The 26976-nt window shown below is 41.8% G+C and overlaps 3 protein-coding genes across 3 annotated transcripts in view; all 3 read right to left on the bottom strand.

Annotated features, from left to right (window-relative positions):
- Positions 1 to 8655: 8655 nt before the first annotated feature.
- Positions 8656 to 12502, bottom strand: LOC149978724 (sialic acid-binding Ig-like lectin 12). The gene is made up of 11 exons (XM_090195507.1): positions 12431 to 12502; positions 11848 to 12192; positions 11446 to 11664; positions 10924 to 11256; positions 10579 to 10809; positions 9966 to 10229; positions 9667 to 9754; positions 9439 to 9478; positions 9152 to 9232; positions 8863 to 8939; positions 8656 to 8771 (listed from the first exon to the last, which is right to left on the bottom strand). The coding sequence occupies exons 1-11, from the start codon at positions 12483 to 12485 to the stop codon at positions 8765 to 8767; spliced, it is 1740 nt and encodes a 579-aa protein (XP_090051633.1). The 5' UTR covers positions 12486 to 12502; the 3' UTR covers positions 8656 to 8764.
- A 10259-nt stretch (positions 12503 to 22761) lies between these two features.
- LOC118940326 (uncharacterized) lies at positions 22762 to 25782 on the bottom strand. The gene is made up of 4 exons (XM_090195485.1): positions 25740 to 25782; positions 25495 to 25575; positions 25200 to 25280; positions 22762 to 25092 (listed from the first exon to the last, which is right to left on the bottom strand). The coding sequence occupies exon 4, from the start codon at positions 24926 to 24928 to the stop codon at positions 23450 to 23452; it is 1479 nt and encodes a 492-aa protein (XP_090051611.1). The 5' UTR covers positions 24929 to 25092; positions 25200 to 25280; positions 25495 to 25575; positions 25740 to 25782; the 3' UTR covers positions 22762 to 23449.
- Positions 25069 to 26976, bottom strand: part of LOC118938520 (uncharacterized) — a 30771-nt gene continuing 28863 nt past the window's right edge. The window contains exons 19-23 of the mRNA XM_090194525.1: positions 26660 to 26945; positions 25740 to 25779; positions 25495 to 25575; positions 25200 to 25280; positions 25069 to 25092 (exon numbers count right to left, since the gene is read on the bottom strand). Of these exons, the coding sequence (XP_090050651.1) occupies positions 25069 to 25092; positions 25200 to 25280; positions 25495 to 25575; positions 25740 to 25779; positions 26660 to 26945 (512 nt within the window). The remainder of the gene's footprint in view (positions 25093 to 25199; positions 25281 to 25494; positions 25576 to 25739; positions 25780 to 26659; positions 26946 to 26976) is intronic.

Genomic DNA, 26976 nt, shown 5'->3' on the forward strand with positions numbered 1-26976 from the left:
TTCTTTACATAAAATAGACAGAGACCAGTCATCAACATTAACCAATAGCGTTTATTCTCGAGAGCTCTGGTCATAATACCATGTACATTGGTTTATATACCTCACATTTCATCATAAATGTCCCTCCTCCTCTCAGATACAATGACAATATAGTTCACAAGCCTTCTCACATTGTCTGCCACCTGTTAAATAATCTGCTACAAGCCAAAGGTCTCTCCCCTTCCTGGGTGGGGACAGAATGTATGGTTTGTCCTCTGAGGAAAGGGAGGGTTCTCTCCATCCAGTGGTCTTGGTACCTGATAACCAGCCTGTGGACAGCAGGACAAACAGCAGCATCAGCCAAAGTATTTAGAATGGAACCAATAGCAAAGTCCCAAAAGTACAATGGAACCAAAAGCATTGTCCCAAAAGTAAAATGTAAATTTGTAAAACCAGAGAGTCATTCTGATGTACTATCTTTGGTGAAACGTAGCTAAACCTCAAAATAAATCAATATTAGATGTACAGTATGTATTTCTATATTGTTGCAACACTAGCTGTCTGGGTTCCTGATCACCAGCCTGGTGCTCTCCAGCTCCACCCCCTGGACAGGAAGACAAACCCCTGGCACAGTCCAAATACATACAATTGAACCAATAGCATGGTCCCAAAGTACAATGGAACTAATAGCATTGTCCCAAAAGTACAGTGAAACCAATAACATTATATTGGGTTTTATTACCGGCTTGTTTTTCATTTCCCGACAGAAAGGAGTTGAATCGTTGTACTTTTCTCTCTGTGTTGGACAATGGTGATACTATTTATGTGCAAGACTCAAGCTCTACACTGAAGGCTCTTGACTCTGTGTGTCACGCAGAGACGTCTAACACACCATTGTGATCTCTACAGTGCTGTCAGGTGGACATCAGTAGCAACACCCAGGCTCAAAATCAAATCAAATCAAATGTATTTATATAGCCCTTCGTACATCAGCTGATATCTCAAAGTGCTGTACAGAAACCCAGCCTAAAACCCCAAACAGCAAGCAATGCAGGTGTAGAAGCACGGTGGCTAGGAAAAACTCCCTAGAAAGGCCAAAACCTAGGAAGAAACCTAGAGAGGAACCAGGCTATGTGGGGTGGCCAGTCCTCTTCTGGCTGTGCCGGGTGGAGATTATAACAAAACATGGTCAAGATGTTCAAATGTTCATAAATGACCAGCATGGTCGAATAATATTAAGGTAGAACAGTTGAAACTGGAGCAACAGCACAGCCAGGTGGACTGGGGACAGCAAGGAGTCATCATGTCAGGTAGTCCTGGGGCATGGTCCTAGGGCTCAGGTTCTCCGAGAGAGAGAGAAAGAGAGAAGGAGAGAATTAGAGAACGCACACCTAGATTCACACAGGACACCGAATAGGACAGGAGAAGTACTCCCGATATAACAAACTGACCCTAGCCCCCCGACACATAAACTACTACTGCAGCATAAATACTGGAGGCTGAGACAGGAGGGGTCAGGAGACACTGTGGCCCATTCCGAGGACACCCCTGGACAGGGCCAAACAGGAAGGATATAACCCCACCCACTTTGCCAAAGCACAGCCCCCACACCACTAGAGGGATATCTTCAACCACCAACTTACCATCCTGAGACAAGGCTGAGTATAGCCCACAAAGACCTCCGCCACGGCACAACCAAAGGGGGGGGGGGGGGGTGCCAACCCAGACAGGATGACCACATCGGTGACTCAACCCACTCAGGTGACGCACCCCCTCCAGGGACGGCATGAGAGAGCCCCAGTAAGCCAGTGACTCAGCCCCTGTAATAGGGTTAGAGGCAGAGAATCCCAGTGGAAAGAGGGGAACCGGCCAGGCAGAGACAGCAAGGGCGGTTCGTTGCTCCAGAGCCTTTCCGTTCACCCTCCCACTCCTGGGCCAGACTACACTCAATCATATGACCCACTGAAGAGATGAGTCTTCAGTAGAGACTTAAAGGTTGAGACCGAGTTTGCGTCTCTGACATGGGTAGGCAGACCGTTCCATAAAAATGGAGCTCCATAGGAGAAAGCCCTGCCTCCAGCTGTTTGCTTAGAAATTCTAGGGACAATTAGGAGGCCTGCGTCTTGTGACCGTAGCGTACGTGTAGGTATGTACGGCAGGACCAAATCAGAGAGATAGGTAGGAGCAAGCCCATGTAATGCTTTGTAGGTTAGCAGTAAAACCTTGAAATCAGCCCTTGCTTTAACAGGAAGCCAGTGTAGAGAGGCTAGCACTGGAGTAATATGATCAATTTTTTTGGTTCTAGTCAGGATTCCAGCAGCCGTATTTAGCACTAACTGAAGTTTATTTAGTGCTTTATCCGGGTAGCCGGAAAGTAGAGCATTGCAGTAGTCTAACCTAGAAGTGACAAAAGCATGGATTCATTTTTCTGCATAATTTTTGGACAGAAAGTTTCTGATTTTTGCAATGTTACGTAGATGGAAAAAAGCTGTCATTGAAATGGTCTTGATATGTTCTTCAAAAGAGAGATCAGGGTCCAGAGTAACGCCGAGGTCCTTCACAGTTTTATTTGAGACGACTGTACAACCATTAAGATTAATTGTCAGATTCAACAGAAGATCTCTTTGTTTCTTGGGACCTAGAACAAGCATCTCTCTTTTGTCCGAGTTTAAAAGTAGAAAGTTTGCAGCCATCCACTTCCTTATGTCTGAAACACATTCTTCTAGCAAGGGCAATTTTGGGGCTTCACCATGTTTAATTGCAATGTACAGCTGTGTGTCATCCGCATAGCAGTGAAAGTTAACATTATGTTTTCGAATAACATCCCCAAGAGGTAAAATATATAGTGAAAACAATAGTGGTCCTAAAACGGAACCTTGAGGAACACCGAAATTTACAGTTGATTTGTCAGAGGACAAACTATTCACAGAGACAAACTGATATCTTTCCGACAGATAAGATCTAAACCAGGCCAGAACAAACAATGGTACATTCTTATTCAGAAGACCATTTAAGGAAAACTGATATTTTATATATCCTCTCTTCTAGCATGAAATGAGAACACATACATACTCAGATCTCAATCTTGTTTTATGCTAACAGTACCGAAAATTAGAACCAAACATGGAAAAAAGTCCTTTCATTATTCAGCCCCTTGATCTTGGAATGTGTTTCCTTGGACGAGTTCAAAGGACAAATAGAAGAACAGGTTATTGAGACATTTAGCTGTTTCTAGTTGTCAGCCCATGTCACTAGTTTGCATTGCCTTTTTTAAGCCCTTGTCCCCACAGGAGACCTTATGCCTCTTGAAAGGCCGCCATTGTAAATACGAATTTGTTCTTAATTGACTTCCCTGGATAAAATAAAGGTTGAATAAAGATTATCCTAAAAGTGCAATGGAACAAATAGCATCATCCCAAAAGTACAATAGAATCAATCGCATAGCCCTAAGCGTACACTGGAACAAATAGTATAGTCCCAAAAGTACAATGGAACCAATGGAATAGTTCCAAAAGTACAATTGAACCGATGGCATGGTCCCAAAAGTACACACTCCTTAATTTCAAGCTGAAAAATTGAAAGCACATCTCACATAGTTAAATGCATATGACAGCATTAGTTTCATCCCACCTCTCACCTTGAGCCTCTCCAAGGTGCAAGTGGACATGTTGGGATTATTGAAGTTGACAGAGGCATATAATCTCTCTTGTAGAACTCTGATACTCTCTCTCTCTCCACACCTACAGTACATAACCTAGATTTAGAATGTAGAACTCTGATACTCTCTATCTCCCCACATTTACAGTAGAGAACATAGAATTAGAATGTAGAACGCTGATACTTTCTATCTCCCCACACCTACAGTACAGAACATAGAGAGTATCAGAGTTCTACATTCTAAATATATCTCCCCTCACCTACAGCACATAATGTAGAAGGAGGAGAGGAAGGGATGGAGGTGACCACAGTCAAAATACAAGGAATGTAAGAACATGGTGCTATTTGAGACGGCCTATAGAACCTATAACTGTAGAAATGTATACTGTGGAATAACCAGAAATAAACAAACTCACCCACTGGAGTCCTAAGGGGAGGAGAGGTCCATCACTGGAGTCCTGAGGGGAGGAGAGGTCCACCACTGGAGTCCTGAGGAGAGGAGAGGTCCACCACTGGAGTCCTGAGGAGAGGTGAGTCCACCACTGGAGTCCTGAGGGGAGGAGAGGTACACCACTGGAGTCCTGAGGAGAGGAGAGGTCCACCACTGGAGTCCTGAGGGGAGGAGAGGTCCACCACTGGAGTCCTGAGGAGAGGAGAGGTCCACCACTGGAGTCCTGAGGGGAGGAGAAGTCCACCACTGGAGTCCTGAGGGGAGGAGAGGTCCACCACTGGAGTCCTGAGGGGAGGAGAGGTCCACCACTGGAGTCCTGAGGAGAGGAGAGGTCCACCACTGGAGTCCTGAGGGGAGGAGGGGTCCACCACTGGAGTCCTGAGGAGAGGAGAGGTCCACCACTGGAGTCCTGAGGGGAGGAGAGGTCCACCACTGGAGTCATGAGGAGAGGAGAGGTCCACCACTGGAGTCCTGAGGGGAGGAGAGGTCCACCACTGGAGTCCTGAGGAGAGGAGAGGTCCACCACTGGAGTCCTGAGGGGAGGAGAGGTCCACCACTGGAGTCATGAGGAGAGGAGAGGTCCACCACTGGAGTCCTGAGGGGAGGAGAGGTCCACCACTGGAGTCCTGAGGGGAGGAGAGGTCCACCACTGGAGTCCTGAGGGAAGGAGAGGTCCACCACTGGAGTCCTGAGGGGAGGAGAGGTCCACCACTTGAGTCCTGAGGAGAGGAGAGGTCCACCACTGGAGTCCTGAGGGGAGGAGAGGTCCACCACTGGAGTCCTGAGGAGAGGAGAGGTCCACCACTGGAGTCCTGAGGGGAGGAGAGGTCCACCACTGGAGTCCTGAGGAGAGGAGAGGTCCACCACTGGAGTCCTGAGGAGAGGAGAGGTCCACCACTGGAGTCCTGAGGGGAGGAGAGGTCCACCACTGGAGTCCTGAGGGGAGGAGAGGTCCACCACTGGAGTCCTGAGGGGAGGAGAGGTCCACCACTGGAGTCCTGAGGAGAGTAGAGGTCCACCACTGGAGTCCTGAGGGGAGGAGAGGTCCACCACTGGAGTCCTGAGGGGAGGAGGGGTCCACCACTGGAGTCCTGAGGGAAGGAGAGGTCCTCCATCAGGAAACATTGTAGCTAAACATCACAATAAATCAATTTTAGATGCACAGCATGTATTTCTTCATTGTTGTAGTGTTTTGGTCAAATCAGAAAACAAACTCCTCTAATAATGGCTATGCTCCCTGTGATGGTGTCTGGTTGTGCAGTCTGTATATACTATGCCCCCTGTGGTTGGGTCTGGTACTGCAGCCTTTCTATACTATGGCCGGGAGATGGAGAGAGAGAGAGAGAGAGAGAGAGAGAGAGAGAGAGAGAGAGAGAGAGAGAGAGACAGACAGACAGACAGACAGACACAGACAGACAGACACACAGACAGACACATGTAAGATGAGGGAGGACACATGTAAGATGAGGGAGGACACATGTCTAATGATAATGGCCTTATTTCTATCACAGCATTTTGGATGACTGTCATTCATATTCCATTCGCCCAGTTCAATGTAACACGGATATATTTTAGCTACTACATATCATGATACTCTAATGTTCCCTATAGCCATCATGAGGTTGCTACAACCTAGCTAGAAAGGCTACAACGTAGGTGCACAGGTCAACAGAAACAGAGTAATCAAGGTGACAGACAGTGACACATTCAGTACCACCTTGTACACTCTGGTCTGCATCTAGCTGATCTAGGATGTAATCATTAGTCTGACAGTTGCAAACAAGACTTTCTCTTGGTCAAGTTCAGGTATGTTTATCCAATTTCGTTCCGTTTGCTTTCATTACAAAAAAAAACGTTTTTCAACGGAATCGGTGGACTACCTGACATGATGACTCCTTGCTGTCCCCAGTCCACCTGGCTGTGCTGCTGCTCCAGTTTCAACTGTTCTCCCTTAATATTATTCGACCATGCTGGTCATTTATGAACATTTGAACATCTTGACCATGTTCTGTTATAATCTCCACCCGGCACAGCCAGAAGAGGACTGGCCATCCCACATATGCTCTCTCTAATTCTCTCTTTCTTTCTCTCTCTCGGAGGACCTGAGCCCTAGGACCATGCCCCAGGAATACCTGACATGATGACTCCTTGCTGTCCCCAGTCCACCTGACTGTGCTGCTGCTCCAGTTTCAACTGTTCTGCCTTATTATTATTCGACCATGCTGGTCATTTATGAACATTTGAACATCTTGACCATGTTTTGTTATAATCTCCACTCGGCACAGCCAGAAGAGGACTGGCCACCCCACATAGCCTGGTTCCTCTCTAGGTTTCTTCCTAGGTTTTGGCCTTTCTAGGGAGTTTTTCCTAGCCACCGTGCTTCTACACCTGCATTGCTTGCTGTTTGGGGTTTTAGGCTGGGTTTCTGTACAGCACTTTGAGATATCAGCTGATGTACAAAGAGCTATATAAATACATTTGATTTGAATGAATACACCTCTGATCACATTCAAACACAGTTCACTTTCAAAGCAGACACATACAAACAGCATGATCACGTTGCCCATTGTATAATTCCTTCTTACATCTCTGCACTATACTCCTCATCAGCTGTCTGTGAGCAGGAGAAAAAAACCTTTCCAAGCCAAACCTTCATATCATGACTGCTAACGCTACACACAGCCTAAATCGTTGTTACCATATTAGCTAATGTATTGACAACATAGCTACTAGAACTAATGTGTTAGTAAACACGCTACAATCATGCAGTACAGTCAGCAAGCAGTGTAGCAGTTACACCAGTGGGACCAGGTGGCAATAAATGAATAAAACGTAAAGCTTACCTTGACTTGGAAGAGGTCCAGTGTTGGATAGCCGTAGCCAGCTAGTTAACATACCATTCCTCTCTGTTTGAGATGGTTATTTGAGTAACTAAACTAGCTAGCTGCATTAGATGCTGGCTAAGTAAAGTGAAAGTGAAAGCAAAAATCAAAGTAGAGTTTGCTAGCTCTCTCCCACTCTCTCTTGCTTCTCCTTCATTTTTTAAAGAAATCAATTTGTTCAAAACTGTTCAACTATTGACATTATCTTTGAGTCAACTACTCACCACATGTTATGCACTATAGTGCTAGCTGGCTGTATCTAATGCTTTCAGAACTAGATTACATATCTAATACTTTGATTGGTCGGACAACATGTCAGTTCATGCTGCATGAGCTCTGATAGGTTAGAGGACATCATCCAGAAGATGTCAGAATTACTGTTTTAGTCTAAGGAAGGGGTTGAGAACCATGAGCCTCCTAGGTTCTGTATTGAAGTCATTCAGCCAAGAGGAAGGCGAAAACTAGCTGTCCTCCGGTTACACCATGGTGCTAACCTACAGACTGCTGTTGAAGCTACTGTAGACATTCATTGCAAAACAGCTGTTTTAGTTGAAAGAAATACTGGCTGTGCTTATACAGCTGAATACCCTTCACTGGAGGAACACACACAAGGTTAAACTAGGGTCATTTCAGTGACTAGAAATCATATTTCTGAGGTTAATAAGACAACTAAGTAACACTGCCTCTGTGTTTGAGTAATCAACTCGACAGTAAGATGTGATTATTTGAATCAGCTGTGTAGTCCTTGGGCAAAAACCAAAACGTTCACACCTTGGGGTCCCCAGGACTGAGTTGAGGAGACGCTGGCCGAGCCTCTCATGGTTAAATGATTCAATGGCCCCATCATGTGTCTAATAGGCAGAAATACAAGAAACAAGAGCTGAGTGGAAATAGTTACGAATCAATGTATTGATCAATGTTGATCAAATAATCTGTGTATTTATTGTCTTAAATGTTGATCTTATTTACAACATGATGCTTCTACTGTATTGACACTAAACTGTAAAAACTGCAAAGGTAAACATGTATTTAACGTATATAAAATACGTAATAATTAAAAATGTGACGACAAAACACGTGATATCATGACACTGAACAATATAGCATTATGTAATATACAATTATAATTAATATAAAATGTAAAAAACAGCAAATGTTTAAATGTATGTAATGAACTGATTACATTTAAAAATATATATATAGTATTATAAAATATAAAATAAATAATGTGTAATAATGTCTGACAGCAATACAAAGTAAATCATCATTAAACACATCAGGAGAATCTTGACCCAAAAGCAAAAAATATTAAAAAGCTGTTGTCAATATGATCCATATTAGTTGCAGAGGAAAGTAGGACTATTGATGTTATAAACCCCTAATTTGCAAAATTCCATAGAAAAATATTAGGAATACAATCTTAAACTATAGATAGGAAACAGATTGGTACACAAGAAAAAATATTGAAATGGGAAAATCCCATTGAAAAAAAGCAGAAGCATAACCCCTCCCATTTATCATCAATATACATAATTATCATAATAAGAAAATAAAAAATTGACTCAAAGCATTTACTCAAAGGTTAAAGTTCATGGTCTGGAAAACCATCTAGATATGGTTGCAAGAGAATAGAGGAGTGAGGCCTGGCTTTGGATCGGAACCGTAGCTCTTCAGTCCAGGATCTGTGGTGATTCTCTTCAGTCCAGAATCTGTGGTGGTTCTCTTCATTTGATGTTCTGAGGTACTTTTCTTCAGTCTAGGATCTGTGGTGGTTCTCTTAAGTGGGAGGGTCCCCTCACATTCTGAAAGAAGATACTGAGTTAGCAATTTACACTCCCACTAAAATGTTTAAGGACACACACACACAAACACACTACTGCCAGGGTGTCATACTCTGGTGACCTGGACTTCATGTTCAGAGGTGTGTACATGTCACTGTTGGGGTCACTGTTAGGGTCAGGATTGACACTCTGTGGACAGGAAGAGAGAGAGAGTGAGAAAGAGAGAGGGAAAGATATATATAGAGAGGGAAAGATATAGAGAGAGTAGGAGAGGGGGAGAGAGAGGAAATGCATGTGTTCTTTGAAACACAACTTTCCATCATCTTCTCTAAACACATTCAAGTACTGTATAAAACACACACACACTCACAAACAATCAAAATGTATTATGAGAGACTTACTGCCAGAGTGTCATAGTCAGGGGACATGGTCCTCATGTTCAGACCTGTGTACGTGTCACTGTTACAGTCAGGACGGACACTCTGTGGAGAGAGAGAGAGAGAGAGAGAAAACAATGAAAACAGTATGAAAGAGACTGTAGTGACACAGTAAATTAGATGTAACTCAGGGTTTCCCAAACTCAGAGCTGGACCCCCCCTGGGTGCACGTTTTGTTTTTTGCCCTAACACTACACGGGGGGGGGGGGGGGGGTGTCCTGGTGTAACTGATAACTGATTGATATAATCACCCGTGTGTCTGTTGAAGCATCACTTCCTCCTGTGAATCTCCTGTAAAGAGGGACAGAGTGATTTCTGCTCTCTACTGACCTCTAGTGGAAGTTGATGTGTTACTAATACAGTTTAGCAGTTAAGGGCGTTGGGCCAATAAATACATTTATGAAATAATTAAGTTAGCAACAAATCAGAGTGCTAAGGTGAAAGAATAATACAAATATCAGTTTTCCTTCTTCGCTCACCTGAAACACATGAGTCCAGAGAGACAGATGAGAACTAGAACAACAACTATGATTCCTACAGCTGCAGTCACAACTGAGGTCTGTTTCCCTAATAGATGAAATGGATGACATGAGGACATGTTATTATGAAGTGAAAATGAATATACAGCAATACAGGACATTAATGTAATACTTGTATATAGAAGCCTATGTATAGTTATAAACCAAAGTGTAATGAGGCAAACTAGAAGAAGACACCTTGAAACATCATTTCTTATTGGACATCATTTTGTATTGAAGTATTGAAGATGTAACTTTACCTGCTACAATGATCATCTGAGCTATAGAGTTCTTAGATCCTCTTCCATTCTGGTCCTCACAGTAATATTCTCCTCTGTCCTCAGAGCTGATGTTAGTGATGCTGTAACTCTGTCCTGATGCTTTTGGTGAGGTTACGTTCTTCTTGTACCAGGTGTATTTGTCCACAGGTGGGTTGGCATCACTGCTGCAGGTCAGAGTCACTGAACTGCCCTCCACTATTTCACCAGAGGGACTGACTGACACTGAGATGTTCTTTGGAGCATCTAGTAAAGGAGAATATGTCAGAGGGTCAGGACTGTAGTATACTACCTCAAATGACGTCATGTCTAAAATAAATCATATCTAAACTCAGAGAACGATCTAAAACTATCACTTACACAAAACATGAACAATAATACATTTGGAGATACTTTATGACTAGAGTGTCTACTAAACTATTCTTCAAGTGTCTGAGGTACTGAACATTCTAACTATAGACATGCATACATCTATGACATTGTCTGTAATTTCTATGTAATGATGAATATGTATAGATAAAGCAGTAATACTCTTCTCATTGATAATAAATTATTGATACTTTCTAAGTAGAATAGTTTTTTAATTCATACTTACACACTGCAGGAGAGTGGAGGTCCTCATGGTGTTCTACAGTACAGGAGTAACTGTCCACAGAATGACCCAACACTACTAGGGTATTACTAGAGTATTGTTGGGAAGTGGGCTCATCTAGACGTTGTCCGTTCTTGTACCAGATGTAGGTGGGGTTGTCAGTCAGAGTACAGGTGGTGATACAGGTCAGTGTCTTCTGTCCCTCTGCAGCAGGAGTCACCTTCACCTGCAGACCTGAAACAATATGCATAAAACCACATACACCTCTGTGTTAACAGGATGGTTAATATATTTATCCTGTAATTCATTATGATTTACAGTTATATCATACAGTGTAGTATTTATTACCTGTGACAGACAGAGTTGTTCCTGGGAAACTATGACCCCATTCAAAGTTGTCTGTTTTAAAAGTGAAGCGATACTCAGCTGAGTCCTCCTCTCTCAGATCTGTGATTCTCAGGGTGAAGGGACCTCTGTATGTTCCAGTGTACTCCACACAACCTGCGTACCCTGGGTCTGTGGTTAGGTCTTCAGGGGTCGACTTATCACTTCTAAACCAGAATGTTGATGTGATGGAATAATAACTAACATAAGTACAGGATATGTCCACTGTTGACCCCTTCAAGACACAGATTCTCCTCTTGGTGTAAGTCACTCTGTTGCAGCTCTGACCCTGAACACCTGAAACATAATGACAAGAGGGCATTACTTATACATTTACACAGTAGAATCATGAGCTGCAGTAATCCAGAATAGTTATGCCATCTGGTATTGTGTTGCAGTTTGGTTAGATAACTGTGAGGACTGTTTAGCAGACAGAAAGTTCTACTTGAAAAGTTATACTAAAAACTGAGTTAAATCCATACTCACACACTGCAGGAGAGTGGAGATCCTCGTGGCCTTTTACAGCACAGGAGTAACTGTCTGCATCACTAAAGTAGTCTGAGTACAGGCTGGAGGTGTCCTCCTTTACTTTGTGTCCGTTCTTGTACCAGATGTAGGTGGGGTTGTCAGTCAGAGTACAGGTGGTGCTACAGGTCAGTGTCACCCAATTTTGCAAAGTTTTAGAAGTTATCTTCACCTGCAGAGCTGGAGTAGATCACAGCATTAAACCCTGAATCACTTATTGTCTTGTTTAATCACATGATGCAAGACATTCTCAAACTCATTTAATTCTCAAATCTGTTTCATATTTACAAATCCAATTTCTAGACCTAAATGGACAGTAGATATTAATTGAACAGACTAGCAGTATAAAGCATGTTACTGTACCTGTTACAGACAGAGTGACTCCAGGACTTCCAGAATATTTCCCTCCTTCTTGATCTGTTAATAATCTGAACTTGTACGTAGCTGAGTCTCTCTCTCTCAGGTCTGTGATTCTCAGGGTACAGTCTTTCTTCTTATCTCCATGATACTCCAGACGACCTGCATACTCTGGGTTCTGACCTAGATCTTTAGGTTCTTTACCAGCCTCCATTTTAGTGAACCAGAGTGTTGTTGTGACTGTACCTCTGGGATATGTGTAAGAGCAGAACAGATCCACTGATGACCCCTTCAAGGTACAGATACTCTGAGTGGTGTATGTAACACTCCAGCCATTCTGACCCAGTACCACTGAAACACAGTTAGACATCACAATGGTATCAGAATTAGGACAAGGTATTCTGGCTCACACTGAAGGTAGGGTTTGTCCACACTTTGTTGCCATATTGGAAACCACAGATAATCATCACTCAGTGAGGTGTAAAACATAACTATTTAAAGTGAAGTGGAGATGCCTAACAGAACACAAGCAAATGTAATACACATGTCTGTAGATTGACAACCATATAAGTTATGAATGAGACCATACCTGTCACAGACCAGAGAAAGACCACCAACACACTTCCTGCTGTTCTCAAGGCCATTGTTGCATCTCCCACCCTGCAGTCTTAGAAACATAAACAACAACTCACTCTATAGCTGGTGAATAACTCCACCTGATACATTGAAGTAGAAACTGTAAATGGGGTACAGGGTCTTATTACTAAAAATGAACCAGGCTCATATTGTGTTGTGTTGTATTGTGCTATATGGTTGTCTATGTGAATACTGTCTGTAAGTCTACTGCACTATGTATGTAATGTGTGTGATGTGTTGCATGTCTGTCTACGTCTGTCTACTTAAACTGACATGATGCAAAAATACATTCCTAATATATACAGTAGTCATCATCATCATCATTACAACAACAACAACAACAATCACTTATTGAACAGATCTGTAGAACTGTAAACACATATTTCTACATTGATTGTTCTGAAGTTGTTTTATTCTCAGAACCCCATATATAGAAGGATAAATGTTCAATCCTCTACAGTCCATCAAGCTGTACAGCAGCCTAAAGAATGACCACCAGGTTCAATGATAGCTCCTATCCTCAAGCTGTGAGGCTAAACAGCCAGTGACTTTCACTCTCTCACTCTCTTTTTCTCTCTCTCACACACACAAAAAATGATACATTACCCTCAAGTATTTGACTTATGACTAAAAACAAATAACCAAAAACTATATTTCAAGATATTGTCAAGAGTACTTACAGAGTGCTCTACTATGCATATAATTTACAGCTTTGGAAAGAAAACACTCTGACGTTTCCAAAACTGCAAAGATATTGTCTGTGAGTGCCACAGAACTGATGTTACAGGCGAAACCAAGAAAAAAATCCAACCAGGAAGTGCCACATTTTTTGAAACCGCCTCATACCAATGACTCCTTATATGGCTGTGAATGAGCTACGAATGAACTTACGTTTTTCACGTATTCCCCAAGGTGTCTACAACATTGCGGCGTCTTTTTAGGCATTTCCATTGAAGAATGGCCGTAAGGGACCATATGTAGTGGTCACATGGTGTTTCCCGCAGAAAATCTTGCGTAAAATACTGAGGTAGCCATTTTTCCAGGTGGTCTCATGTTAATACTACTCCTAAACGCAACCCACCATCACTGTGTCTCATGTTAATACTACTCCTAAACACAACCCACCATCACTGTGTCTCATGTTAATACTACTCCTAAACACAACCCACCATCTCTGTGTCTCATGTTAATACTACTCCTAAACACAACTCACCACCACAAGACTCTCTGGTCTTGGCCATTGTGGAGCGGTTGGAGTCTGTTTGATTGAGTTCAAACAGGTGCAGTTAATACAGGTAATGAGTGGAGAACAGGAGGGCTTCTTAAAGAAAAACTAACAGGTCTGTGAGAGCCGGAATTCTTACTGGTTGGTAGGTGATCAAATACTTATGTCATGCAATAAAATGCAAATGAATTACTTATAAATCATACAATGTGATTTTCTGTTTTTTTGTTTTAGATTCCGTCTCTCACAGTTGAAGTGTACCTATGATAAAAATTACAGACCTCTACATGCGTTGTAAGTAGGAAAACCTGCAAAATCAGCAGTGTATCAAATAATGATTCTCCCCACTGTATATGCATATGCTAGTTTCTGGGCCTGAGTAACAGGCAGTTTACTTTGGGCACCTCATTCATTAAAATTTCCGAATACTGCCCCCTATCCCAAATAAGTTTTTAAGATCCCATAAAACGGCAGCCATCTTCTCCAGCGCTAACAAGGTGTCCCTTTGCACAAGAATGTTTATGCATGTGTGCTGTTGGTGAGAATACTTGTCTCACCTGGCTGGCTATCAGGTTAACAAGGTGGTCATGTCTAGCAGTGTACAAATCCCCCGCACACACACACACACACGCACACACACACACACACACACACACACACACACACACACACACACACACACACACACAAAACACACACACACATACTGCACTGTTAAATTGTTATTTTGCATGTCTTTTTTTACCCTGGTTAATCATCTCATCTCTATGTAGATCAACACTCCTACACTGAGACACTTTATGAATACTGGCCCTGATGTAACAACCAAAACACAACTCAAAACATAACAAGAAGTACAATGATACATTACCCTCAAGTATATGACTTATTACTAAAAACAAATAACCCAAAACTATATTTCAAGATCTCAAGAGTAGTTATAGAGTGAAGTGAAGGGGAGAGGTCTTGTACAGTGAGTTAACTGACTGGTAGTGTGTGGCAACTGCTAGTAAGTGTCAGTTCTGTGGTTGATACATATTTATGTAGTCAGAACACAAGTAGCTGATGCAGAACAGTCCTTTCTTCCTCTTTAAGACATTAACATGCATGACGACCAGAACAGTACATCAGAAAAGGGAGGTTACTGTAATAAAATGGGTCCTACATTTCTATAATGGACAAAATGTCCCCCAATTCCACATTTATTTATATACAGAACCATGTTAACAATATGTTGACTATTCTATATGGAATGTTTATAATATCTTAGAATGTGTTGTCTTGTCCCTCTGAGTTCTACATGGAACAGGTCAAAGTTCCATTTACATTTGGTCAGTTCCATGATGTCATTCATTCTATTCTACAAACACATTCAATTTACACTCCTCGTCAGCTGCATCAAAGTGGTACTGAAGGTTCCAGTGTTCTAGACTAGAGCTCCTCCTACTGGCATCTCAACATTACTGCACCATCCTAATAATAATGTCCTCAATAATGTTGGGCTAATAACAACATTCCAAACTGACAATACATCAGGTAGAATGGTGAAACACAACACTGGTTACTTGACAAAATCACATTTAATCACACAAACACTGATGTCTGTAGTAGTACACCATGCCACTTTCATATTATGTTACACTGTTGACCCTTGTGTACAGTACTGGTAGTAGCATTAGTTAGCAGAGGAATCAGTATCATCATCACCATAGTCTGATGTATTGACTGCTGCTGTCCATATACTGTATAGTCTAATGTAGCCTGTTATCCATATATAGTCTAATGTAGCCTGTTATCCATATATAGTCTAATGTAGCCTGTTATCCATATATAGTCTAATGTAGCCTGTTATCCATGTATAGTCTAATATAGCCTGTTATCCATATATAGTCGAATGTAGCCTGTTATCCATATATAGTCTAATGTAGCCTGTTATCCATATATAGTCTAATGTAGCCTGTTATCCATATATAGTCTAATGTAGCCTGTTATCCATATATAGTCTAATGTAGCCTGTTATCCATATATAGTCTAATGTAGCCTGTTATCCATGTATAGTCTAATATAGCCTGTTATCCATGTATAGTCTAATATAGCCTGTTATCCATATATAGTCTAAAGTAGCCTGTTATCCATATATAGTCGAATGTAGCCTGTTATACATGTATAGTCTAATGTAGCCTGATATCCATATATAGTCTAATGTAGCCTGTTATCCATATATAGTCTAATGTAGCCTGTTATCCATATATAGTCTAATATAGCATGTTATCCATATATAGTCTAATGTAGCCTGTTATCCATATATAGTCGAATGTAGCCTGTTATCCATATATAGTCGAATGTAGCCTGTTATCCATATATAGTCTAATGTAGCCTGTTATCCATATATAGTTTAATGTAGCCTGTTATCCATATATAGTCGAATGTAGCCTGTTATCCATATATAGTCGAATGTAGCCTGTTATACACATATAGTCTAATGTAGCCTGATATCCATATATAGTTTAATGTTGTGGTGAAATCCTGCACAGAGCCTTCACCGTGCGCTGCCACTTTAAGAGCACATCAGCAGTCAGGAAGGAGGAAATAAAGCTCTTCTGGCTCTCTGTGTGGAGCTGTTGGTTGGACCACAGTGTGTGCAACTCTGCAGAAGTCCTGTTTATTTTCAGTGTGTTTAGTTGTAAAGTGTTAAGTTGATCGCCGGTGTTACCTCTCTAGGTCGCGGTTTTAAAATAATTATTTTTCCAGGTGTTGAAGTTACTTTAGGTTCTGAATGAGAGATGAGAAGAGGTGATTCATAGACATCTTTGTTTGGGCCAAATGAAAGCTGGTCCAGACCGGGCAAAATCTCAAACAAACACAGACGTCTATGATTGGTTCAGATTTGGTCCGGACCAGACCAAAAACCAACGTCCGTGAACGTGGAAATCAGGGCCGGTCTGGAATGCACAAAAACACCATCCAAAAGGTGTCCGTGTTGGACGGTGCTTACTGAGGTAAGAACCGTGTTGTCTGAAATGTAATTTTAGGAATGCCATCTATGTTGTAGGTCTACCATTTATAAAACACAAAAAAAATGTCCAGTTCGGACATGACCAAAAAAGATGTCATCCTGTGCTTACGGGGTTGTTTTCTACCACGTCGGACCACAATGGAATTTTATGAATGCCCATCCATTTGGTAGGTCCACCGTTTGTAAAACTTCATCAACTTAATTAGTCCTGATTCCTGTGACTAATCAATGTGGCTAATTATTAAGCCACCACCACTGTGTCTCATGTTAATACTACTCCTAAACACAACCCACCATCACTGTCTCATGTTAATACTACTCCTAAACACAACCCACCATCACTGTCTCATGTTAATACTACTCCTAAACACAACCCACCATCACTGTGTCTCATGTTAATACTACTCCTAAACACAACCCACCATCACTGTGTCTCATGTTAATACTACTCCTAAACACAACCTACCATCACTGTGTCTCATGTTAGTACTACTCCTAAACACAACCCACCATCACAGTGTCTCATGTTAATACTACTCCTAAACACAACCCACCATCACTGTGTCTCATGTTAATACTACTCCTAAACACAACTCACCATCACCGTGTCTCATGTTAATACTACTCCTAAACACAACCCACCATCACTGTGTCTCATGTTAATACTACTCCTAAACACAACCCACCATCACTGTTTCTATACTACTCCTAAAGCTCTTACGAAGCATTCATTCAATCACTCATAACTCTTACTTTAGGCCATTTTCAAAATGTCTCCACAACAATATGTTGCTCTGAGAGCTCTTAAAACAGCATGCACAAGTCTTTATGTGAAACCACATGTACAACGTACATCCCAACTTTTGTAGCAGACAATAAAGCTCAGTACTTGTCAAGTGCCAAAAATGTTGGTCGTGATTCTATATCCGGATGGATCTGGATGGTTCCGACCTTGAATATGTGGACATCTATAAGTACCTAGGTGTCTGGCTAGACTCTAAACTCTCCTTCCAGACCCATATCAAACATCTCCAATCGAAAATCAAATCAAGAGTCGGCTTTCTATTCCGCAACAAAGCCTCCTTCACTCACGCCGCCAAACTTACCCTAGTAAAACTGACTATCCTACCGATCCTCGACTTCGGCGACGTCATCTACAAAATTGCTTCCAACACTCTACTCAGCAAACTGGATGCAGTTTATCACAGTGCCATCCGTTTTGTCACCAAAGCACCTTATACCACCCACCACTGCGACTTGTATGCTCTAGTCGGCTGGCCCTCGCTACATATTCGTCGCCAGACCCACTGGCTCCAGGTCATCTACAAGTCCATGCTAGGTAAAGCTCCGCCTTATCTCAGTTCACTGGTTACGATGGCAACACCCATCCGTAGCACGCGCTCCAGCAGGTGTATCTCACTGATCATCCCTAAAGCCAACACCTCATTTGGCCGCCTTTCGTTCCAGTTCTCTGCTGCCTGTGACTGGAACGAATTGCAAAAATCGCTGAAGTTGGAGACTTTTATCTCCCTCACCAACTTCAAACATCTGCTATCCGAGCAGCTAACCGATCGCTGCAGCTGTACATAGTCTATTGGTAAATAGCCCACCCATTTTCACCTACCTCATCCCCATACTGTTTTTATTTATTTATTTTTATTTTTCTGCTCTTTTGCACACCAATCTCTACCTGTACATAACCATCTGATCATTTATCACTCCAGTGTTAATCTGCATAATTGTAATTATTTGCCTACCTTCTCATGCCTTTTGCACACAATGTATATATAGACTCCCCTTTTTTCTACTGTGTTATTGACTTGTTAATTGTTTACTCCATGTGTAACTCTGTGTTGTCTGTTCACACTGCTATGCCTTATCTTGGCCAGGTCGCAGTTGTAAATGAGAACTTGTTCTCAACTAGCCTACCTGGTTAAATAAAGGTGAAATAAAAAAATAAAATAAAATAAAAAAATCCCACAATCTGATTAATATGTAAAAATACATTTACACACACACACGCACACACACGTACACACACGTACACACGCACACGCATGCACGCACGCACACACACACACACTCACACACGTACCCACGAACACACACACACACATGCACGCACACACTCACACACACACTCACACACACGTGCACACACACACACACACACACACGTGCACACACACACGTGCACACACACACACGTACACACACACACACGTACACACATACACACACACACACATACACACACGTACACACACACACGTACACACACACACCTACACACACACACACACACACACACGTACACACACACACACACAGTTATTCTTGACCCTGTTATACTATGACAGTGAACATGACCCTATTGAATGGAGATCTGGGTATTACTGGTAAACTCTACTGATCATGTTTTAAACATGTAAATGAATAAACTGATCTAAACTAAACACATGAAACCACAGTCCAGGGTCAGTATTCACAAAGTGTATCAGAGTAGGAGAGCTGATCTGGGATCAGTTTAGCCTTTTAGATCATAATTATATGGACCATCTGAGACACTTTATGAATACAGGCCCTGATGTAACAACCAAAACACAGTTCAATATAAACCAACAAGTACAAAGATACAGTAAGTCATGTGATGTTTGGCTAAAAACATCAAAACTAAAACTATATTTCAAGATATAGTCAAGTGTACTTACAGAGTGAAGTGAAGAGGAGAGGTCTTGAACAGTGAGTCAACTTACTGTCACTGTGTGGAAACAAGAAGGAGTCTACTGTAAGTGTTAGTAGAAGCAGACAAAGCCTATGTGTGAGTTCTGTGGTTGATACTTTTGATATTTTAAAGTAGCCTAGTCAGGGCAATAACATGCAGGAACAGCATGTCACATAAGCATGTTACTGTATCTAAATAGAAAATGGTCTAAAGTCAGAATACTTTAGTTACATTTCTTTATTTGAGGAGTGGACCTACATGTTTTACAAGAGACAAAATGTGACCCATTCCCATCACTCCTCATCAGCTGGTACTGAAGGTTCCAGAACAGATGAAAGGGGAGTATCTTTGGTTCTAGTGTTCTAGACTAGAGCTCTCCCTACTGGCATCTCAACATTACTGCAGCTTACAGGCTTCATATGTCCCAACTAGTCCGATGAAAATATACAAAATAGAAGGTAGAAAATGTGAAAAATACATATAGAATAAAACAGTCACGCACGTAAAAATACTGTTATTGGGACTTATATTGAACTGGCGGTTGTATTGAGTGAACTAGTGATCTCAACTAGCTTGTTAGCTACATGAAGCTGCTGTTATTCAGCGATAAACAAGTATTTTTGTGCATCACACAGCTACTCTGAATGTACTGGATTGTGAACAATATGATGCGCTGCCTCTGAATTACAGCAAGACCCCATAGTTAGCTTGTGAGCTAGCTAGCTAGCTAAGATTTAGCTATCAACATTAGCTAGCTATAAACAACAGACAACAGTGAGCTGTCATTATGCCAAGGCCAAGGCAAGCTGCTCTGTATATCCTCTGTGTTCTTGTGTGAAAGAGATGTTTTCAGCTCACTGATCTTCAGAGCAATGGACCCAAAGTGAACCCTGACATGCATATAGCTAAGTCTGTCTGTCTGTCTGTCTGTCTGTCTGTCTGTCTGTCTGTCTGGGATTATTGTGTCCCATTGAGTCTGCATGATGTGTGTTTTTTGAAAATGACAATGAATAATCTTTCATGTAAATGTTTATTGCTGCTTCGTTATTGAAATGTTATTGTGTGATTTATATAGTTATTTTTTAGCATTTTTTATTTAAAGAAATCTAATATTTTCTTACATATAAACAACTGCATTGTTGCTTAAGAGCGTGTCCTTAACCATTTCAAACTTGACAAATACAATTAGATTTAATTTGATGTATGTGTCTAGGTGCTGGTCATTGCTCCCTCTGACACTGGGATTCTGAACCTCTAAAAGTCTGGGGGGGGGTTCTACTAGCTGACATATGGAATTGTTTTAAGGTGGTCATACCATGGATCATTTAGCTATTTGATTTTAAATTTCACTTCCCCTTTTTGAAAAAAAATATCCATAATTTTTCGGGGGGAAAAAATACTGCAAAAGCAATTAACACTCCTTTACTTATAGCCCATATAAACAAATTAAACTTGTTCTGTTCAGGTCTTCTTATTTCTGTGTTTGTTGTGTTCAGGTCTTCTTGGTTCTGGGTTTGTTGTGTTCAGGTCTTCTTGGTTCTGGGTTTGTTGCATTCAGATCTTCTTGGTTCTGGGTTTGTTGACTGTACTGTAGAGAACAGAGGAGTCCTCCTCAGCTGCTTGTGCTGCTGAAGAGAGAGAAGCAATAATGAAACAAAGACATTGTCCCAAATGGTGGCACCCTATAGGGCTCTGTCTAAAGTAGTGCACTAAATTGGGAATAGGGTGCCATTTGGAAAAGAAAACAGTTCCTCAAAACCATCATCACGTCACTCCCCCATTTTAGACATGTCACTGTCCTGAGATGTCCATTGTTGGGTTCATAGTTTGGGTTCATAGTGGTCTCAAAGGATCAACTGTTTTGCATATTGATGACATCTCCTACAATAAACAGCAGCATATGAATGACCTTAATGCAGAATATGCTCACTGGGTGGCAGCACAGGGGAGGTTGAATTTCACAGCAGCGTAGTGGACATCCTCATCCTCAAAACGCACCTGAAGCCAGAGTGACAGAGGATGAGAACCAGAACCACTGTGATTCCTACAGCTGCAGTCAGAACTGAGGTCTGTTTCCCTAAAATAAAATATGGATGATATGAGAACACATTATGTTCTAATGAACTGAATATTATTATGATAATAAAATAGAATATCAATGTAATACTTGTTAATACTTGGGGATTTTATAAACAAACCTGTAATTATTAACAAAAGTGTACTAATCCAAAGTATAATTATTAAGATTTATCTTGAAATTATATTATATTATTATATTATTATATATTTTAAGGATGAAAATTTACTTGCTACAACGATCATCAGAGCTGCAGAGTTCATAGATGCAATTGTATTCTCAGCCTCACAGTAATATTCTCCTCAAAGCCGGATGTCCTTACCATGTGGAGGCGTACTGGGAGGCTGAGGAGGTGTTGAGGCCTATAGGGTTGGTCTTCTGAGGAGAGTGAGGGGTTCTCTGCATCCAGTGGTCTAGGTACCTGATTACCAGCCTGGTGCTCTCCTGCTCCACCCCTTGGACAGGAGGACAAACAGCAGGCACCAATGTGTCGCAGGAAACACTGTTTAACTGACGACCGACGTCAGCTTGCAGGCGCCAGGCCACAAGGAGTTACTAGAGCATGATGAGACAAGGACATCCTGGCTGGCTAAACCCTCCCCTAACCCAGATGACCCTGGGACAATTGTGCTCCGCCTCATAGGTCTCCCGGTCACAGCCGGTTGTAACAGTCCGGGATCAAACCCGGGCCTGCAGTGCTGCCTTAGCACTAATTGTTGAATTTGTGACTTGTTCCAACTTGTTTTGTAATGTTTATGTCCAATGGCCAATGAGCACTGATACGTTTTATCTATAATTTCATATGACAAGGATTGATAAGGATTTGTCAGTAGATTGTCGACTTGATGCATGATGATGACTGCTTGTCTAGCTTGCCAGCTAAGATTTTGAAAGTTTGTCCAATCAGTCCAATCAAAGCTACGGTAGATTTAACGCGATTTGACGTAATTTTGTCTAAGCCAATGACCTTGAGCCTTGTTGGATGGGCATTTCTAATGTAATTCTATGGCAGCACCCAAGGGGTTTAACATTTCGAGCTCTACCCGTAGATGTTGTGGTTATGTAGTGTCCCCATGAGTGACAGAACACTTAGCCAATCACAGCACAACTAGAGAACATTACCAACCCCTACGCTCCGTATTTTATGCTGGCTGCCCCACCACCACAGAAAGCACTAAGCTAGGCTGCAACACCTACATTTTGGAGCTGCCTTAACTCAAGAAAGGAAAAAAGAGACCATGTTTTTATGCGACTTTATTAACTCAATGCTTTCTTTATTTATTAACTTGATTTGCAAACTGATGTGTCACGTATTAATTTCAAAACAAGCAACAGAAAAAGCTAACCATGGGGCTGAAAACAGATTTAGCTCTGCCTCAGCTGCCCTGAATGACGTGTCGCCACTGCATGTATTTAGAAATGATAGACAAGTTGACTAACAAATAGCCTACCAAAATGTTGGAAATTATAATAACGGACTGATTACATTTATTTTTATATAAAAAATATATCATGACGGAACAATATTGTACTACGTAATATAAAATTAGTAATAATATCTGACAGCAATACAAAGTTAATCATCATTAAACACATCCGGAGAAACCTGGTCCAAGAGCTAAAATATGAAAAAGCTGTTTTCAATATGATCCACATTAGTTGCTGAGGAAAGTAGGACTATTGATGTTATAAAACATCTGTATATGGCACAATCCCATAGAAAAAGATCAGAAATAAAACTAAAGATAGTAAACAGATTTACATCAAAATATAACCCATCTCATTTATCATCAATATATTCCATTCCAAAATGTATACTCCAGTATTTAGTGAAAAGTTAAAGTTCATGGTGTGTAAAAACCTCTAGATATGGCAGCAATAGAATAGAGGTGTAAAGGCCTCATTTTGTATTGGAACCTTCAGTCCAGGTTATGTGGTGATCATTTTCAGTCCAGGTTCAATGTTGGTGGTTCTCTTCAGTCCAGGTTCAATGTTGGTGGTTCTCTTCAGTCCAGGTTCAATGTTGGTGGTTCTCTTCAGTCCAGGTTCAATGTTGGTGGTTCTCTTCAGTCCAGGTTCAATGTTGGTGGTTCTCTTCAGTCCAGGTTCAATGTTGGTGCTTCTCTTCAGTCCAGGTTCAATGTTGGTGGTTCTCTTCAGTCCAGGTTCAATGTTGGTGGTTCTCTTCAGTCCAGGTTCAATGTTGGTGCTTCTCTTCAGTCCAGGTTTAATGTTGGTGGTTCTCTTCAGTCCAGGTTCAATGTTGGTGGTTCTCTTCAGTCCAGGTTCAATGTTGGTGGTTCTCTTCAGTCCAGGTTCAATGTTGGTGGTTCTCTTCAGTCCAGGTTCAATGTTGGTGGTTCTCTTCAGTCCAGGTTCAATGTTGGTGGTTCTTTTCAGTCCAGGTTCAATGTTGGTGGTTATCTTCAGTCCAGGTTCAATGTTGGTGGTTCTCTTCAGTCCAGGTTCAATGTTGGTGGTTCTCTTCAGTCCAGGTTCAATGTTGGTGGTTCTCTTCAGTCCAGGTTGTGTGGTGATCATTTTCAGTCCAGGTTCAATGTTGGTGGTTCTCTTCAGTCCAGGTTCAATGTTGGTGGTTCTCTTCAGTCCAGGTTCAATGTTGGTGGTTCTCTTCAGTCCAGGTTCAATGTTGGTGGTTCTCTTCAGTCCAGGTTCTGTGGTGGTTCTCTTCAGTCCAGATTCAATGTTGGTGGTTCTCTTCAGTCCAGGATCTGTGGTGCTTCTCTTCAGTCCAGGTTCAATGTTGGTGGTTCTCTTCAGTCCAGGTTCAATGTTGGTGGTTCTCTTCAGTCCAGGTTCAATGTTGGTGGTTATCTTCAGTCCAGGTTCAATGTTGGTGGTTCTCTTCAGTCCAGGTTCAATGTTGGTGGTTCTCTTCAGTCCAGGTTCAATGTTGGTGGTTCTCTTCAGTCCAGGTTCTGTGGTGGTTCTCTTCAGTCCAGATTCAATGTTGGTGGTTCTCTTCAGTCCAGGTTGTGTGGTGATCATTTTCAGTCCAGGTTCAATGTTGGTGGTTCTCTTCAGTCCAGGTTCAATGTTGGTGGTTCTCTTCAGTCCAGGTTCAATGTTGGTGGTTCTCTTCAGTCCAGGTTCAATGTTGGTGGTTCTCTTCAGTCCAGGTTCTGTGGTGGTTCTCTTCAGTCCAGATTCAATGTTGGTGGTTCTCTTCAGTCCAGGATCTGTGGTGCTTCTCTTCAGTCCAGGTTCAATGTTGGTGGTTCTCTTCAGTCCAGGTTCAATGTTGGTGGTTCTCTTCAGTCCAGGATCTATGGTGCTTCTCTTCAGTCCAGGATCTATGGTGCCTCTCTTCAGTCCAGGATCTGTGGTGCCTCTCTTCAGTCCAGGATCTGTGGTTGTTCTCTTCAGTCCAGGTTGTGTGGTGATCATTTTCAGTCCAGGTTCAATGTTGGTTGTTCTCTTCAGTCCGGGATCTGTGGTGCTTCTCTTCAGTCCAGGATCTGTGATTGTTCTCTTGAGTCCAGGTTCTGTGGTGCTTCTCTTCAGTCCAGGTTCTGTGGTTGTTCTCTTCAGTGGGAGATTCCCCTCACATTCTGAAAAAAGACATACTGAAGTAGCACTCCCACTAAACATTTTATACACACACACACAGACACAGACACAGACACAGACACAGACACACACACACATACACACTTACTGCCAGGGTTTCATACTCTGGTGACGTGGTCTTCATGTTCAGAGGTGTGTACGTATCACTGTTAGGGTCAGGATGGACACTCTGTGAACAGAAAGAGAGAGAGCGAGAAAGAGAGAGAAGGAGAGAAGGAGAGGGAGGGAGAGAAGGAGAGGGAGGGAGAGAAGGAGAAGGAGGGAGAGAGGAAATGCATGAGTTCTTTGAAACACCAGTCTTTCCATAATTTACTCTAAACACATTCAAGTACTGTGTAAAACACACACTCATAAGCAAACCAAATTCATGAAAAGGGACTTACTATCAGAGTGTCATAGTCAGGGGACATGGTCCTCATGTTCAGACCTGTGTACGAGTCACTGTTACAGTCAGGACGGACACTCTGTAGAGAGAGAGAGAGAGAGAGAGAGAACAATGAAAATAGTATGAAAGAGACTGTCATGTCACCGTAAATGAATGAAAATGTAGTTGTAACCCCCTGGGTGAACATTTAGTTTTTTGCACAGCACGACACAGCTGAAACCCTGTTGCAACTAATAGAATCACCTGTGTGTCTGCTGTGGCATCACTTCCTCCTGTGGATCTCCTGTAAAGATGGACAGAGTGAGTTCTGCTCTGTAAGTAAGTTGATATATTACAAATACATTTTAACAGGTTTTAACCTTTATTTAACTAGGCAAGTCAGTTAAGAACAAACTCGTATTTACAATGACAGCCTAGGAACAGTGGGTTAACTGGTCTAGGAACAGTGGGTTAACTGGTCTAGGAACAGTGGGTTAACTGGTCTAGGAACAGTGGGTTAACTGGTCTAGGAACAGTGTGTTAACTGGTCTAGGAACAGTGTGTTAACTGGTCTAGGAACAGTGGGTTAACTGGTCTAGGAACAGTGTGTTAACTGGTCTAGGAACAGTGGGTTAACTGGTCTAGGAACAGTGGGTTAACTGGTCTAGGAACAGTGGGTTAACTGGTCTAGGAACAGTGGGTTAACTGGTCTAGGAACAGTGGGTTAACTGCCTTGTTCAGAGGCAGAACAACAGATGTATATATTTTCAGCTCAGAGATTCAATCTTGGTTGCAAGTTCAACGCTCTAACCACTAAGCTACCTGCCACCCCAGGTGGCCTCGTGGTTAAGGGCATTGGGCCTATAACTCAATGAAGGAATTAAGTTAATAACAAATCAGTGTGCTAAGGTGAAAGAATAAAACAAATATCTATTTTCACTCACCTGAACCACATGAAGCCAGAGAGACAGAGGATGAGAACCAGAACCACCACTATGATTCCTACAGCTGCAGTCAGAACTGAGGTCTGTTTCCCTAAAATATCAAATGGATGACATGAGGATATGTTATTATGAAGTGAAAATGAATATACAGCAATACAGGACATTAATGTAATACTTGTATATAGAAGCCTATGTATAGTTATAAACCAAAGTGTAATGAGGCAAACTAGAAGAATATACCTTGAAACATCATCAACTTTACCTGCTACAATGATCATCAGAGATGTAGAGTTCATAGATCCTCTTCCATTCTGGGCCTCACAGTAATATTCTCCTCTGTCCTCAGAGATGATGTTAGTGATGCTGTAACTCTGTCCTGATGCTTTTGGTGAGGCTACGTTCTTCTTGTACCAGGTGTATTTGTCCACAGGTGGGTTGGCATCACTGCTGCAGGTCAGAGTCACTGAACTGCCCTCCACTATTTCACCAGAGGGACTGACTGACACTGAGGTGTTCTTTGGTCCATCTGGTGTTGAAGATGACAGAACAAATAAGAA

The sequence above is a fragment of the Oncorhynchus mykiss genome, chromosome 13 (genome assembly GCF_057628025.1).
Source record: "Oncorhynchus mykiss isolate SJ-2025 chromosome 13, ASM5762802v1, whole genome shotgun sequence".
NCBI lineage: Eukaryota > Metazoa > Chordata > Actinopteri > Salmoniformes > Salmonidae > Oncorhynchus > Oncorhynchus mykiss.